The following is a 16,820-nucleotide window of genomic DNA, read 5'->3' as shown; positions in this document are numbered from 1 at the left end:
TCTGTTTATGGAGGACATATATTTAGAAAAATAAGCAAAAAATTGCATTTCTGAGCTTATTTGTAACAGAAAATATACTAGCTGGGCCACAAGTTTCCTGCTTCCATCTCTCAGCAACAGGGTAAGGGGGGCGGGGTAGCCCCATGCCAACAATTCTGCCCACAACTCACAATTTCTAACAAACTACTGCCACTCTGCAGAAACTATGTCACAGAAAATAACAAGTTTTGTCTAAAATTGCATAGTCGTAGCTAAAAGACTTTAAGAAAGGTTCAAAAGATGATCAGAGTGGGTCTGCGAGAGCTGAAAGGAACTTACTCTGGGAAGCAGTGAGCTGCAGAAACAATCCAGTGGTTGGAGATGATGGATCCACCACACTGATGAACACCGTCATACTGCAAGCTGACCTGCCAGGGCCAGCTGCCCTGCCGCGCGTCCACACCCCCAACTATACGGTCTGCAGCAAAACTGCGCCGGCCACAGTCTGGATTAGAAAGCAAAAAGAGAAAGGGATGAAAATGAAAGTATTTTAGTCACAATTAATCAATAAAAACTAAACCAGATCTTATATTTCTAGAAAAACAAATTGCCATAAATGGACAAGAAAATACAAATAACACATCACACTCAAAGGGAATGTCACCAGCCAGCATGCAAACTAAGATTCCAGCGCTTGGCTTAGATATCAGCACATAAAGTGTGCCAGTGTGTTAGACAGAAAGAGAGCAGATCTGGTATCTTACCTTGGCACAGCAGTGTGAGAACTTCCCTGCTCTCACAGTTGCTGGAAAAGAGAAAACAGCAGAATAGATAGAAGAAGTTTTTCTTTTTAGAAACCACAAATGAAAGAAAACTGATAAGGTTGGATTAAAAAAAAACAATTTGAATGTTTTCTTTTTGCATAATTTTGTTAAAATACAAACAAAGCATATTTACCATGGATATAGTGAATCCTTGATTTTTTTGCCAAAGCTGAGTTCTTCCTGTCGAACGCAGAAGAAATCTCCAACATCCCCACTGCCCTCCGGCACTGCAGCCACCGAGTAGTTCACCACACTGAAACAACACAGGCTTCAGGTATTACACCTACTGGGGCAATTCTTTCTCACATACTGACAGGATGATAAAAACGGCTCAGATTAACATTTAAACTATCAGATTTGTAAATAATGCACTATATAGGATGCTTAATTCAAATTTCTCACCTGACAAACCCAACCTCTTCACAACTGATGCTAGCGAGGAGCTCATTGGCTGACGAGGAACACACCTGACGCCATCTTCTCTGGGCGGAGTCAAAGATTCTGAGACGCTGGTCAGGGGAGTTTACCTGAACTGCAACAATTCATGTACAAACATACAATGTAACTGCAGATTTTTTAGACAATTGTAGTTAAGACAAATTACATGTAGGATCCCTGGAAACAAACTTAACTCACTGTTAAACTCACCATCATACAGCCCGGTCTCTTCTTCCGTTGTGCAATATGTGACTAAAATGATACGATAACAAAAGCATAAAATCAATGGATGCAAATAAAGCTGGATTTTTTTTTTTATTTTGTAGAAAAAGAATCTAATATCTACAATCAATGTGAACACCAAACAGTTGTTGATGGATATATGGACATAAATCCTGAAAGATAACTTTGCTTTTATTATCATTAGTAGTAGTAGTAGACAACAGGCTGATAAAGAATAGCTAAATGTAGAAAAAGTATGACTCATCTAACATAAAATGATTTTGAAGCTCCAGAATATTTTTTTATTGTATTTCTGTGTCTTTTTGTTATGTTTCTTTCAATAAACCCGAGATGATCTGGTGGCAGAAATGATGAAAATCATTTGCTGAAAACGGAAATCCCACAAGATTTCTGAGTTGTCGCCACTTCTGTTAAATTTTTTTGTGTTCAGGCTTAAAAGGTGTAAAAAGATGGAAAACACTTTATTAAAGGATGTAACAAAAGTGTTCAGATTTTTAAAACTCCTAAGATTTTTACATTGGAGAAGAGTTTACGTTTAACCGCAGTTAATTTTAACCCTTCACGCAATCAACATGAATCAGCTCTGACATGGAAAAAAGAGACTTTGCGACTGTATATAACTATTTTATTTAATAATATGTTCCATAAATGTGAAAAGCTACTTTAAAGAGTGCTTACTAGCGCTAAACCATTTTTCTCTGCAGATCAGCTAATTCACATTGATCGTGTGGAGTTACAGTAGGCTTATGTCAAAGAGCTTTGACGGAAACACCTCAGGGGTGTTGAAGGTTCAAAGCTTAAAAGGCAAAGGTAGAAAAAATATGTATCCGTTGGGTTATCTTAGTCTTTTTCAACCAAATACAAGATTTTTTGAATGAATTTTTTTGAACGAAATGAACGAAAACGCAAGGGTTTAGGATGGTGTTGATGTTTCGCCTCTAAACTTCCTTCAAGCTAATAATTTTCAACCGCCGTCTTGTCTGCCAGCAGGTCTCCTCAATAAACCAGATATTTTATTCAGTTTGTATAAAATGATCAAAAATATGCTCTACTTTTAAAAGAAACACATACAAAGTGCATGGAATTCATTTTGCTCCACGAATTAAAAAAAAAAACATTTTTTGTTGCCAATTACTGCTATCAATCTAAAATCACATTATAGTTTTCTCCCCTGTGACAGAAGCCCATCAAGCAGCATTTCCCACATTCCTTTATTTCCCACCGAGTCCGGATTTTCTCTTGTTTTTTGATGCATCTTTTGCGATAAACAGTAGTTTTTTTATGTGAAATTATTGATTTTGAATGACTGCTGTTGTATAATTAATTTAAGCTGCACCTGCCAGATTGTTATTTTTTTTAATTTGGAAAATTCAAACGTGACAAAAATGTGTTTATGTAAAAGCAATGCAGTCTGACCTACGGCCCAAACAGCAGCTCCAACGGCTCCCAGGATCATGACAGTTACGCACACCCCGATCAGCCGCCAGGGGGTCAGCACACAGGTCAGAGAGATCCCCCTGCTCCCTACACTCAGACACAAGAAGCACAAATCACTGCAGACCCACAGACAAAATGCATCACATATGTCAATACTGCATTGATAAGGTGTAAAATGCTGAGGAAATCATTTAAAGTATTTGGTTAATTAAGTTAAATAATGCATTGGAATTTCTGAACAAGTGATCAAGGAAAAGTGCTTATTTATGTTTTTTTTTTTTTTCCTGGACCATAGAGTCCAAGTACACAGCGGTAAAATATGCTCAGCTCAGTTGACCAAACTAAAAAAAAATCCTGGCACAGACTGAAAAGTACAAACGACACTGATTCAATCAATAGTCTAAAGTCTAGATTTTCTCCCCAAAGCAAGAACAAACTCTTAAAACTGGGATATAGTGCCATGCCTGTCCCATGTGCACATGTAATTTGTGACCTGTGCACCTTCGCTCCGATGTTGTTCTCAGAGAGCCTCTCTGTGCGTTGTTCTCCTATGTTATGAATAATAATTCTCACTTTGCCTCTTCTGTTTGCAATTCTGCTTAGACTGAATCAATAAAAATCCTCCCTTCAGAGTCATCGCTTCCCTTAGTTCTGTCCTTCTGCCCATCAAAGCAAAAACACGTCTAGACCTCGAAACCTGCTGCACTGTCAGTGCTGTCTGCACACCCGTTATCACGTAGTACAGGTCACTGCCTATCACTTCCCACTACACAAACCAGTGGTCATCATCATCATCAAGGTTAGAGCAACACAGCAGACAATAGCTGGAGGTTAGGGTCACCCTGCAAACGCAGAGTCTGACAGACATTAAGTCAGATTCTGCAGCTGCAAGTGTATTATTCAGCCGTGGTTCTATGTTCACATCACTGTTTTATTTACTTTACCTCATTCTGCTAAAAGAGGAACAAGCCGTTCAGATCTAAAGATATTTTTGAATGCAGGATGAAAACATTAATATAAAGGGTTAAAGATATTGCTGCAGCAATCACAGCAGTAAAGAAGCTCCCCAATTGCACAGCATGCAACTAGATGCACCTCTGATTTTGTGAATTTGCAACACTTGCATAAAAAATACTCATTGCTGCATTTGGGAGTGTACACTTTTGGGATTCTACTATCTAAAACTGTTCCCTCCCCTCCGTTTGTCAAAGGTAACTGTACAGTAATTGGTTTCATTGTTGAAAAAAGTACTCGGTTACAGATCAGGACCGATAATAGACGAGGTCCTTTTCCACACTGACTGTTCAGGGTGAAACTGATGCACCTTTATTGTGTTTTGGCATGGCGTTGGAAAGCAAAGGGGCAGAATGAGGGGGCTGAGTTTGGCTAATAAGCTTCCTTCTTTTGTCAGTGAAGGTTCTGGTTTTTCCAGGTGTTTGGAAGTTGAGTCCTGGCATATGGAGTTAAGATCTTCTTTCTTTTCAAGTTTCACCACTCATTCAAGAGACTTCACCAGGGGTTAAGTGATGACGCCTCTTGGATGAAATTTTAAGAAAGAAGATTCTTAGTCCAGATGTCTGGACTTCAAAACTCAACTTCAAAACTTCTTTCTTTTGTAAAAATATATAGAAAAAACTTGACATGATGATAAGAAAACTAAGGTGTTTTGTAAAGAATACTATCAGCTGCAGGTTAAAACACAGCATTAGATGTATAATGTACAAATCTCTTGTGATATATAAAAAGAAATACTTTGCAAATATTAAAAAAATGATTGAAAATAATTAAAACTAATTTTAGTGTATACTTTCAAAGCCTTTAAACGGTCAACAGTCCAATCACATTATGACCCTGAAGTTTATTGATGATGAATGCAGCAATGAGGAATCTAATTATTGAAAACATGACATGTACTGGTAATCAGATTATTTATGTTCATCACAAATAATAAAACAAAACATTATCAACATTATTTTTTGTATTTTAGCTGAGAGAATAAAGAGAATCTAAAGTTTGTGCATCAAATCATAACTACAAGAAGTTTTTTGATATTTTTACATTTTCTGCTATGACAATTACAACAGCATTGTTGCACAATTTTAGTCAAATGTTATTTCTAGGATGTCCTGATCAGGTTTCTTTGGTTCCAGTCTGATTAATTTGATTTTTTAGTACCTGCTGATACCAGGTCTTTTTTTAGCTAACACATTAAAAAATTCAAAAACAGATCCAGATTGTCCCACATTTTTACTTTATTCACCTTATTTGTTCGTTTAACACAGAAACTGAGCACTTCTGTGAAGTAGCTTGATTAATCAGGCAAAAATAGTGCAACTATTAACTAGAAGAACAGTTAACTATTAACTGGTCAAAAATAGGTGGTATTTATTTAGTCATGTGAGAAAGTTTGCTGACTTAAGCTTTAGTATCTTCACAACTTCTGAACAGCTTTGATCATATGTGAGTCATATTTCCATTACAAATGTCTAAAAACTGAAAACAATAACTGCCTCCCATAGCTCTTGCATGAACATTATAATGAGTTTTCATGTCAAGCCCAAATTAATTTATCCTGTTATTCATTTCAGTTGTTTCTGAGACAGTTTGGATTTTCTATTTTTCTTGTAATCACTTTTTCCCAGAGCTAGCACTTTGTAGACCAGGTGTCAAACTCAATCGCACATTGGGCCAAAATCCAAAACACACAGTAGGTCCAAACAGTTAGATATGGTTCCCTTTGCCTGTCTGGGCGGATCGGGGTTTAGGTGTGGGTTTTACCAGTGTGTTTTGTTTCAGAACAAATCTCTCAGTTGCTTCAATATGTTATGATCTGGAGGGCCGGATATGATTACCCCGCGGGCCGGATCCGGCCCCTGGGCCTAGACTTTGACACGTATGTTGTAGATGGTTCCTTAGCAGCCATACCAGTTGCTGTAAAAGTTGCTGTTTGAGTTAAGATAAACCAGTAGAGACACTTGCTGTCACTTTTAAATGTTTTTAAAAGAATTACTAAGCTTAGATCTCTGAAAATATAAATATCTTGCTAACTTTACCAAACTACTTTTTATTTTAATTTATTTAACTTTTATTTTCCCAGGAGGATCAGTTAAGAATATATTCTTATTTACAATGATGACCCGGTAATGATGCTCAATCTGCTGCCATTTTCTACTGAGCTTTACAACAGAAATGTCATGAGCCCTTCATGATATGGAGCCTTCTGTCATTTTAAGCTTGAAATATAAAGCAGTGATCATAAAAATAACAAAATACATATCAGGCCTCTGATCGGAACACAACATCTGATACCAATCATGGATTGGGATACCACTAATTATTTCTATAGTGCTTCACAACAGCCACTACTGAATCAAAGATTTATTTTCTTTTTATTTAATATGGCAAAACAATGAGCAAAAAACAAGCACAAATCTATCTATAGCCAAAAAGCAAGAGATATAACGAGTAAGAGTCAAAAATGCCACAGTGCTGTTGTTAGCTATTAAAAGGCAACATCATAAAAATTTAAGTTTTAACTGGAATGGATCTAAATGCAAAAAGCTTTAATTCTTTTTGTGGTTGTTCTACAGTTTATATTACACAGTCTGTCTGTCTGTTCATTACATTCCTGCTAAAAAAAAAAAAAAAAATGACAAGAAGCCGTGTTGTTCTGGGACAATAACTAGCTCTGTGTTTGCTGACTTTCTGTTTTTCCATTTCGAAACCTGATATCTGTGGAGATTTGATCATTCAGTGACCTTAGAGCCTCTTCTCCACACATCTGCTCGCAGTCTTTCCCTCAACATCCAGACCTCCATTTGCATTTTCTTCCTTTTCTTTGGAAGTTAACATTTAAAAAGGTAAACACAAGTGCACCTATGAAAGCAGGACATTCCCAATTTCTGTCTTTTCATTCTAATTCTGTTTTTCGTGGAAACACCACACCTGTCCCAACATGTACCTACACCAGGTGCGGTCTTAAGGTGTCATAGCTTTATCAGTGTCCAACGGGACAAAAAGCTGATCTCTTTGCTTGTCATTCTGTGTTGGTGTGTGTGTGGATGGTTTTAATTCTGGGAGGTAGGATATGTATTTACGTGTCTGTCTTCAGTTGTTTGTCGTGAGGTGAGATTTGTCCGGGTGTTTTGTAACACCTACTTAGCTCTGCTGCTGACAAACTGGTAGTTAGAGTTAGTGAAGAACTACATTTAGCAGCTCAGACATTCACACTTTGACGACAAGACTGAAACGAAAAGAAAAAAAATCCGATTTTTGACTGTGACTCGTGCATGCTGTGGTTGTCATGGTGCAAAGGCAGAAAACAATAAATCCGTGATGTGCAGCAGAGGCCTGCGGTTGCTAGGAACACATGGCTGTTTGCTTTTGTTTCTGTATAGATGTGGTGAGTAAGTATGCCACAGACTGTTTCTGAAAATAGTAGGTACTGGCCCGCTTGATCTCAGCCCAAACATGATGAAAATAAGCCACACCATATGTGCCACTCCCAGTTACACTATCATCCTCTTGTAATTACCCTAGACACGACAAAAACACTTCACTTTAGGTGGACCTTTGGCTGAAGCAGACTTTGAACATAAAAATCACAGCAACGACAGAGGAAAACCTTAAGGACAAGAATAGGATTGTGGAATAAGATCTTTGGAGTGAAGATAACTTATTTGTAGCTGCTGATGTAAGGTAAGGTTTCTGTGCAAACATTTTATTTGCAAGTACAAATGTCAGAATATTTTTTTTTTTTTTTTTTTGGCAGCCACATTGTGTGAAGTGTTTGCCTGTTTGCATGCGTTACTAAAAGTGTGATGGCTTACAAGTCCTCAACTGCTTTCTAGGACCTGATATGACCGCACAACTTGTGTTTCTTCCAGTGCAGCACCACACCACCTCCAGAAAGTAGACACTAAACAGCTACTGGTAAGTGTCACACTGCACTGCAGCTATCATCAAGGTGCAGGAGAACATTCCCTTTGACGCAGATACAATTCTGTTTGATGCACAAAGCAAATGTTGCTTTTTGGAGTGAAGATCTTGTAAAAAGTGCATTATATTGACTCCAAAGGTGGGTAAAGTATCCAACTGAATGATTGATTTCTTGATCTGAAGTTGTTTTTCTGAGTTAAAATCCTTAAAGATTAAGTTCTTACACAATAATGAGCATGCAAAACTAAAACTGAGTTGTTCAAAAATGGTGAAAATCCTTCATGAAAGCATCCACGATGATCTGCTTAATGAGCCCACGACACCACAGATGGAATGACTGCTCGGAGGAAAAATCCTGATAACTTTTATCAAAAAGAATAACACACTTTAATTGATCCAGTTAAATCCATCACATATATCCCCCCTTTTTTACCCTTTTTTCTGCATAAATAACTTGCTAAAATCCTTTGCCTGTGTCCTGCTTCAGCCTGCTGGGTCATGAAACTATGGTTAATCATGAACTCAATAAGAACAGTTCAGTATTGCTTCTCAACTTAGAATAAAAAATAAATAAATAAAAAAGCATGACTATGACAGTCAACACATTTTTTTAGACATAAACTCAGTGATTTCTTCTGAAGTAACTAAAAGGCCTAATTTAGAATTACATAAGCAGGTTTACCATAAAACAAATCCCCATTTTTATTCTAAATCCTCAAAAAAATTTAATTTGCTGTTTTTTTTACATGCAATTTAATGTGTTTTTCAATGTGAGCAGACATTATTAATTCTGCTTTGTGTTTTAAATCCTGTCAAAAATTACAATGAGTACACATCTGTGCTGTCTGAGCTAAAAAAAAAAATCACATTAAAAATAAATCCAGGGAAAATCCGATCGACAGCTAAGCAGTTCTGAACAGTTAATGGTTAACTGCAGGATGAGCTGATGTCTGTGCCCACATACAGAAAACAAGCCGAATGGGCTCCAACATGGCCGCAGGGCCTCCCTGTCAAGTGTGAGTGTGAAAAAGACGAAAAGAACATAGTAATACTCACCCATCTTTCCATCCGTTACTACTTTCTCGGCATACATGTGTTCACAGTAGGAAGCAGAAGCCGGCAGCAGATAATGATAACGGTACTTTCCTCTTTCCTTCCCTCTTTTGTTGGCCACACTGAGCAGGTGTTCTGTATTGCCTGAGGGTGTTTTTAAAAAAACTAATTAACACATAAAGTAAAAAAAAAACAAAAACAATGAGAGTGTTGTAGCACTAAAGACTAAACTGGGTAATTTATTCTAAAGAAACAAAAAGGCCCAATTAATAAAAACTAAAGCAGCTTCATTACCTATTTATACTTCATTTCTTATTTGTTTGAGTTTTATCATCTGTGATTGAGATGGAAAGATTTTTTATTTATTTCAAATAACTCATTTTATGACTACTACAGTTATACAAATAAACTCTTAGAGTTCCCTGCTGGACAACTGAAAGAACAGCGATCTTATATCAGGTTTTTAATAGCTTTTTGCCATTATTTAAGCCAATTTCATGATATGTTACTCATTTAAAAGTAGTGCTTGGCTGGAAACTAGAGATATAGTTACAGAAAATAACAGTATCAACAAAAGACCAAAAAAAAAAGTTGTGTTGATAAAAAAATACAATAAAATAAAATAAAGTTGTGACAGTCTAAACTAAATAACTTTTAAGCTATTGTATGATATATTTAAAATTTGACTACATTAAAATAGATTAATAATTGTATTTCTCTGAAGTATTTCACTGTTGTTTTTTATAGAATGGCTTACCTGTTTGAAAGCGGAACTTTGCTTTTTTACCTTTAGAGAAAAAATAACATCCTCTTTTGTTTATTTCCTCTGTGAAATGAAAACCACAGAAGAGTGACTTTTCTGTGGATTTAACTTTAACATAAATCCTTGTTTAAGTTAAGTCCTCTCTTCGCAGGTGACTGACCCCCCACCAAAAAAAGAAAAAGAAAAAAAGAAGTTAAAGTTTCCTGCCAGCGTCTCTATCAGCCAAAACCACCAGCGCCCGCTTCTAGGAGGAAGGAGCGCAACATTTGGAAGACTGGACGAATTAAAGATGAGTTACTGAAAGTGTTGTCAGCTGAAGTTTGGTCGCTTTGAGAGCTGCTGTCCTTCTGCGCGCGGTCACCTGTGCGCGAGAGGGGCGCCAGTGACGTCAGCGTCCCACGTGAGGAGAAGAAAGTCTGATTTCACCTGAGTGGATCTTTTTTTTTTTTTTTTTTTTTTTTTTTTTAAGTTTAAAAGCCTAATATTTTGTTTAACTATTGCTACTGAAACTCTAATAGCTGTTTTTGCGGTGGTGAGGAAAAACAGACTAAGGCTGTGTGTCGACTTATCTGATGACACACAAAAACCTAGTGGGTAACCAAGTTCCTTTTCTGCAAAAAATAAAGAACAAAAAGGAAGAAAGACTATTAGGCGTTTGAGGCTGAAACCAGTGAACACAGAAACACTGAGAGGCAGCAAGAAGTGCCAAAGAAGGAAGAAAGAAAACAAATATCTGTATCAAAGATCATGGGAAACATACATGGACAACACAGCTACTGCCTGCTTATAGTCTTTTGTGTGAAGGGTAAGTCCAATCCTCAATGGTTTCCAAACATTTGTCATCACTGTGATTATGATGGATCTCAGTGGCAAGAATGTTCTGCCTTTTTATGTAATTTAACACAGCCTTTTCTCCAAAGGCATCCTGGCTGGTGATTGGTCCATCCGCATCCCATCTGGTCCCATTTGTGCTGTGGTTGGCTCTTCAGTTGTCCTCCCTTGTTCCTATGACTACCCCCAGACCTCAAAAGAAACTAAAGGAGGGCTCTCAGCTCAGGTAGTTTGATAAAGAAGGCATTGTTAAAGTGGGCAGCAGCTCATCCTGGGGGGGGGGGGGGGGGGGGTGTTGGAGGTAATCCCAGAGAAACCTGCTGTTCTATGAAAATATATAAATTATTAACAGTTTATTAACCCTTAAAGGGTATATATATTTTATTTATTTTATTTGGTTCAAACTCATTTTTTCTTCTTTTTCCTTGTTAGGTTACAGGAAGTCAACAGGTGCCAGACTACAAAGTGTTGAATGAAATGTGGTGCCTTGACGAAAGCCGCTGTATTACACAAAGGTATTTATGTAAGATCCTCTTTGAAGGCCCACACCAATGACTTCAATTTTGGTGTTTTTAACATGTTTTTGTGGCATTTTTTTCTCATGATGGAGAACATATACAAAGAAAATTAAGCTTAAAATGGCATTTGTGAATAAATCAGGAGAATCGGCCAAATTCAGTTTGAAAATGTGTGGCAAAAGCCTCGTTTCCACTGAGCAATCCGGGTATTTTGAGTGTTTCCATTCCAAAATGGACCTATTATCCCCTTTAACACAGGAGCTGAAGTGTTTATATTCTTTAATTGACAGTAACTTTTCAATTGTTAACACGATTGAAGTAATTCCAGCAGATTCTGAAGGTTTGTGTATAAGTGTTGCTGACAGCACCTCAGGTGTTGAAGGGTTAAACAGTACCGACCCCTTGGGGACCCTCATTGGTTGTAGGTCCATTGAAAAGTGGAACAGAACAGTTGGGGCAGAGCCACCTGTTGATTGGTTGAAAATGATGTGGTTTCAATCTCGCCCATAATCTTCTTTCTAACAACAGTCCCACCCACAATTCAGAGACAGATTTCTAACAAAAAAGCCGCTCTGCAGAAACTATGTCATAGAAAATGACGGTCTTTTTAAAACGGCATAATCCTAATTAAAATACCGCTTTTAAAATAGGTCAAAAAAAGGATTGGAGTGGGACTTTAAAGCACACAATACCATCATTTAATGCACAATTTATGTACAAATGTTGAACTGTGTCTCTCTGTCAGATATGTGTTCCACAGTGCGGGAATATTTCCAGAACCCTCATATCAGAACAGAGTGGAGTACCTTGGACAGTCAGGAACCAAGAACTGTTCTCTAAGGATCAATGACCTGAAACAGACCGACACTGGAACCTACGTCTTCTACCTCATCACCAACCACCCAACTGAGAAAATGCCTGCTCAGACAGGCGTGAAGCTGCTGGTAACAGGTGAGAACATTGACATTTATAGTCATTTCCAAAACTGAACAGGAGTTAGAAAAACTTAAATCTATCTTATCTTCTACTTTTTTGTAGTCTAATTGAACTGAATCTCGTGTGACTTTTTTGTTCTTCTGTGTTTGCTTCATTGAGGAGGATAAAAGTTGCCACACACGGATCTTTTGGTCAGTTTTGGGTCTGTTGACCTCTCGGAGAATATTTTTGTTTAGTCTGTATCTCTGTTGTCTGGATTTCCTGTCTGAACCTGTTGGTCACATTTCCTTTGTGTAATCCTTGGTGACACATCTTGCACTATTTAGGGGAAGCAGAACTGAAATAGAGAATGGCTTCTTTGTGGCAGAACAGTCTTGATGTTACAGGGCTGCACTCTTATATCAGCCTTTTTTAAAAGTCCATTTCTACCAAATCTCAGACTTCAAATGTGATTTATTATTTTGTTTTGAGGTCCAGTTAAACATCTGTAGACAAACAAGTGTTGCTGTGTTTAACTTTTGTATTGTGCTCTGGTAAACTTCTGATAAACTTTGACCTAAACACAACCCAAAGGTTAAGACAAAAGTCATGAATTTAGGGAAATAAAACTGAATCCAGACAAAATGCAGCAGTTTTTGCCTGCGGGTGAGGAGAACTAATGATGGGAAAGTTAAGGAGAAAAATCTACTGAAATATACCTTAAATGTAAGTTTTTATTTTGTATTTTTTTGCATTCTATTTGAAATTCCATTTGATGTTTTAAAAAAAAACAAGAAAGAAATACCACTTGAAGTCTCCCTCCTATTGTCTTTTGATCTATCATTAAAATGTTCCCAGTGGTCTTATAATTATGATTATGCTGTTTTTAGCCAAATCTAAAAAGCTGTGTCACATAGTTTCTGTGGATCAGCTGTACGTCTGTAGAAATGTGCCTCTGTGTTGTGATGGGACTGTTGGTATGCGGTGTAAGCCTGCCCCACTTCCCATCAACAGTTGCAGATGTTTAGATTTTATTTTGGAAACTGCAAATACATGAATTAACTGTTATTGAAATTCTAAAATATGATTAACTTTGTAGAAGGATCCTTGAATTTTCCAGAGAAAAGCAAAAAAAGGATTAATTCCCATCACTAGTTGTCCTCAGACTCTGACGCTGTTGATCAACACTCGCCTAAAATACCATGTTTTTTTTTTGTTTGTTTGTTTGTTTCAGTCTTTTTTTTTGTGATTTCTTCTGGGCAACTGACAGTGGTAAACAGATTTGTCTACTGTAATAGATGCCATAGACCTCAAGATCTATTAGGCTAAATGACTAGGTGGGGTTAACTGGTTTTGTTCATATTTGGTTAATAGAACTGTGTTTTCTAGCTCCACTCTTGTTAGAGGTTCCACAGGGCTCTACTGTGGGCCCCTTTTTGTCCTCCTTGTATCTCCTTCCATTCCATGAAAACACAGTTGTCGTCAGTGTTACCCCGACAAAAGTCAGATATGTTTGCAAGCTAAAAAAGTCACTCTACTGTTCTCATAGTTACAGAACAACAAAGATTACATGGCTTTTTAAGTTGTAAAGATAAAAACCGGATGTGTTGGTGTTGGTCCATGCAGCTCCTGTGACACAGTGGTCTCCTGGCTGCACATGTGAAACAGTTTGGGTAACATCTGGGTTTTAAAACAGAATGATTTTTTAAAATTTGATTTCCAAATGAGCTTTTTGGTAATGTCTAGCTTGTTTTATTTGAGGTATGTGTAGCCGTTCTTATCAGTGCTCTCATCACTGATTGACTGGATTACTGCAACTATAATTCTGAAGCAGCCAGTCGTTCCTCTCATGTCTCCAACTGGTTGGGGACACTGCTGCTCACGTTTGAAAGAGGGACCACATCACACCAATAATGGCTTCCCTTGTGCAATCTATAGTTCCTGATTCTGAGGTCCACGAAGAAGCTCAGAGGGGAACGAGCTTTTTCTGTCTTTACTCTGAATCTGTGGAATGTGTTTTTTTTTTCAAGCATCCTCATTCTCTATTTTTAGGCACTTCTTAAAACTTCTTTTTACATCTAGGAATGTGGGCCACAAAGGGTTCTAAAATTTGACAGTAGGGTCTGGTCAGGAGCTGATGCATGCACTTTTTGGTATTTTGGAGATTATGTTAATACTTTAGCTTTGTTCTCATTTTGGTACCAACTGGTTGATTTCCTTTAAAGGAAAATGCAAACTTAGTGTTCATGTGGTGTTGGAATGATCAAAAAAATGACTTTATGACTCTGAAAAATGTCAAACAATCTATGAGGAGACACAGAATTGCAGGGAAAATGAACAATAATTAAAATAATTTGTTCTCGTTTGATGGGCCAGATTAACCTGCTTAATGGGCCACATGGCCTCTGGACTGTAGTTTGTCCACGCCTGATCTAAGGTTTCAATATAATAAAATGGGATTTTTTTAAATGAAAAGGGTCAAAAATCATTATTTTTTCTCACTATAAATTGTTGTATATGAAGTATATGATATAATTGCCCAATTAAAAGAGTTGGTTTAACATTAGATTATAACATTGTTGTCCCTACCTGTTTTCATTTTCCACAGCTCCTGTCTCATCTCACTCTACACAGAGCAAAGCTCTGATTATTGGAGTTTCTGTTGGAATCCTGCTGGCTGTTTTAGCTGCAGTGGCCTTGCTAATCATGAGGTAGGATCTTAAAGTTACAACTTAAATATGGAGCGTTCACAATACTAAAAAAAACAGTATTAAGGCTTTTGATTCAATACCTTCATTTGCACTTTATTTTTCATTTTCTGTTTTTTAGGAGGCAGAAGTCAACAAGGGATCGATCATATGCACTTACTGAAACAATCTCGTCGCAATCTTAATGATTCAGCAAGAACAAAAGAGTCATTACACAACATGTGTTAGGTATATTTTTGCGTTGTGTTTAAGCCTCTGTTGTTTGTCCATGCACTGTTTTAGCTGTGCAGCTTAGTGTTTCTTGTTTTATATCTTTATGAGAGTTTTCAGGATGCAGTTAATATTTTTGTCATTTTATGTAAGATGTGAAGTATAGAATATAAATGTTCGCTTATGCAACATCTGTTGTTGTCTTGTGTTTGTTTTGTGACCAGCGCAGAAAGAGAAGTAACACTACGGTACACAGTTGTCATTTTCACGATTCAAAGATTGGTCCATTGACAGTATACCTGCTGTTGTGTCCAAAAAGTGCCAGATCTAACAGGAAGCTGGGAATTAATTTTTTTTTTTTTTCAGAAGAAAATCATTAAAACAAGATTTTTTTTTCAACATTTGTGCTTCCATGCAAGTTGCAATATAATTACAGCTTTTTTTGCAAACTGGTTTTGAAAAGCATGCTTCTTGAGAGAAAAAAAATGTACTTGAGATGTAGAATGAGCACAAAATTAAACATTTTCGAAATATACTCAGTAATTCAAGTTTCAAGTTTATTAGTTTAGTTTCCTATTTGTACAGTTAACACGTTATACAATAAAAACAACCAGTAAAAAAAGTTAATAAAAAAAAATCTTTTTTTTTTTTTTTCAAATAATGTTATGAAAACTTCTGAAAAAAAAAAACAATTTTGGGGGGTCAGATGTGTAATGATTGTGCTTCCTGACATGAGTTTAGAGCCTACGACCTCTTAATGAGATTACTTTTTTCACTAACTCCTTTGGCGTGTAGTGTCCTGTAAAATGTCCTTATCCAGCCTTGTTTTTAATCTATCTAAATTATTTTGCCCCATAATTATGAGTGGGTGCAAAAAGCACTGAATTAAATGTTTATATTTGAAAAACATACAATAATGACAGATACAATGTAGTGTTTTACAGCCATTTTCACTCATTACTAAAGCAGTATCCCATCTAATATAGTGAGTTATGTCAATAATGAGATTTAAGTGTTGGGTTCTAAAGAATACTTTGTCTTTCTTTGTTTATGAGTCAATCTTCAAAGTCAGCAAAGTTTCTTGATTTCAGCCAGTTTAAAAAATGACAGCTCATACATTACCATTAAGTTGCTCAATCATTTTTTCATAGCTCCTCTCTGGAAGATAAAGATAGAAAAAAAATGACTTGTGTTAGTTTTTAAAATGTTTCCCTATTTACAAGTTATTTAATTACAATTAAAAAAATAACTATTTGGGGAAATGGTACAAAGTTTGTTGACAAGGAAATCCTCCTCCTTCACTGATTTTAGCCTTAATCTCACTTATAAAAGGTCACATATTTCTCTTATTTTAGTAGAAGTTATAGAAAAAGAATGCAGATGTAATTTTGAACAAACCTAAAATATTAAGATCAACGCACATGAACATCACAGATGATTTCTGATTTTCTACCAGCACTGAAAGTTTCCCAGCAGCATTCTAACAGTTTTTGGTATGAGCAATGTTCTCACTGAAGGGCAGATAATAACAATGACATCATTACTCAACCAGATGAGACATAAAAGCGAAATAAAGTGAAGTGAATTCGGTGTAGAACATGTTGAATGTGTGTCTATCTGTCTCCAGGGGGCAGCAAATCCACCACTATGTTAGTGTGAGAAAGCAGTGACAAGCAAACCATTTACTTAAATAAAACATGTTAAAGTAATACTCAACTGTCATTATTATTCTTCTTTGATAGAATTTATAACATCATATGTTGTTTTCACTAATTCATTTGCAAAGTTGGTGCATCAGATATTTTCATTATCATGGCTGTCCTTTGAAAACTTGTCAAAAAAGCTTTTATTTTCTCTTGAGCAGAACTTTGTTTCCTGCGTCATCAGGTAGAGCGAACCTGCATTTCCTTATTAAAGGTGTTTTCTGCAGGATGTGCGTCACTGTATCAAGTCCCATCCCCAC

The 16,820-nt window shown here is 36.7% G+C and overlaps 2 protein-coding genes across 2 annotated transcripts in view; one reads left to right on the top strand and one right to left on the bottom strand.

Moving 5' to 3' along the window:
• The window catches only part of hpn (hepsin), a 14,844-nt gene extending 4,829 nt beyond the window's left edge, over positions 1 to 10,015 (bottom strand). Inside the window, exons 1-8 of the mRNA XM_024268108.2 lie at positions 9,670 to 10,015; positions 8,916 to 9,056; positions 2,901 to 3,008; positions 1,452 to 1,493; positions 1,206 to 1,335; positions 937 to 1,056; positions 744 to 784; positions 319 to 484 (exon numbers count right to left, since the gene is read on the bottom strand). Of these exons, the coding sequence (XP_024123876.1) occupies positions 319 to 484; positions 744 to 784; positions 937 to 1,056; positions 1,206 to 1,335; positions 1,452 to 1,493; positions 2,901 to 3,008; positions 8,916 to 8,952 (644 nt within the window). The 5' untranslated portion in view covers positions 8,953 to 9,056; positions 9,670 to 10,015. The remainder of the gene's footprint in view (positions 1 to 318; positions 485 to 743; positions 785 to 936; positions 1,057 to 1,205; positions 1,336 to 1,451; positions 1,494 to 2,900; positions 3,009 to 8,915; positions 9,057 to 9,669) is intronic.
• A 191-nt stretch (positions 10,016 to 10,206) lies between these two features.
• LOC112143880 lies at positions 10,207 to 15,046 on the top strand. The gene is made up of 6 exons (XM_024268109.2): positions 10,207 to 10,480; positions 10,596 to 10,732; positions 10,939 to 11,021; positions 11,770 to 11,975; positions 14,548 to 14,650; positions 14,769 to 15,046. Exons 1-6 carry the CDS (start codon positions 10,423 to 10,425, stop codon positions 14,830 to 14,832), a joined length of 651 nt encoding a protein of 216 aa, XP_024123877.1. The 5' UTR covers positions 10,207 to 10,422; the 3' UTR covers positions 14,833 to 15,046.
• Positions 15,047 to 16,820: the final 1,774 nt, after the last annotated feature.

This window comes from Oryzias melastigma, linkage group LG16, assembly GCF_002922805.2.
Source record: "Oryzias melastigma strain HK-1 linkage group LG16, ASM292280v2, whole genome shotgun sequence".
Classification (NCBI taxonomy): domain Eukaryota; kingdom Metazoa; phylum Chordata; class Actinopteri; order Beloniformes; family Adrianichthyidae; genus Oryzias; species Oryzias melastigma.
Note: the sequence above shows the minus strand (reverse complement) of the source record. Positions and strands in the feature narration are given on the sequence as shown.

Coding starts and splice junctions, on each gene's coding strand:
- LOC112143880 (XM_024268109.2), top strand. CDS start 10,423: ATGGGAAACATACATGGACAACACAGCTACTGCCTGCTTATAGTCTTT. Junction 11,022..11,769: donor AGCCGCTGTATTACACAAAG/GTATTTATGTAA, acceptor TCTCTCTGTCAG/ATATGTGTTCCACAGTGCGG. Junction 14,651..14,768: donor GTGGCCTTGCTAATCATGAG/GTAGGATCTTAA, acceptor TCTGTTTTTTAG/GAGGCAGAAGTCAACAAGGG.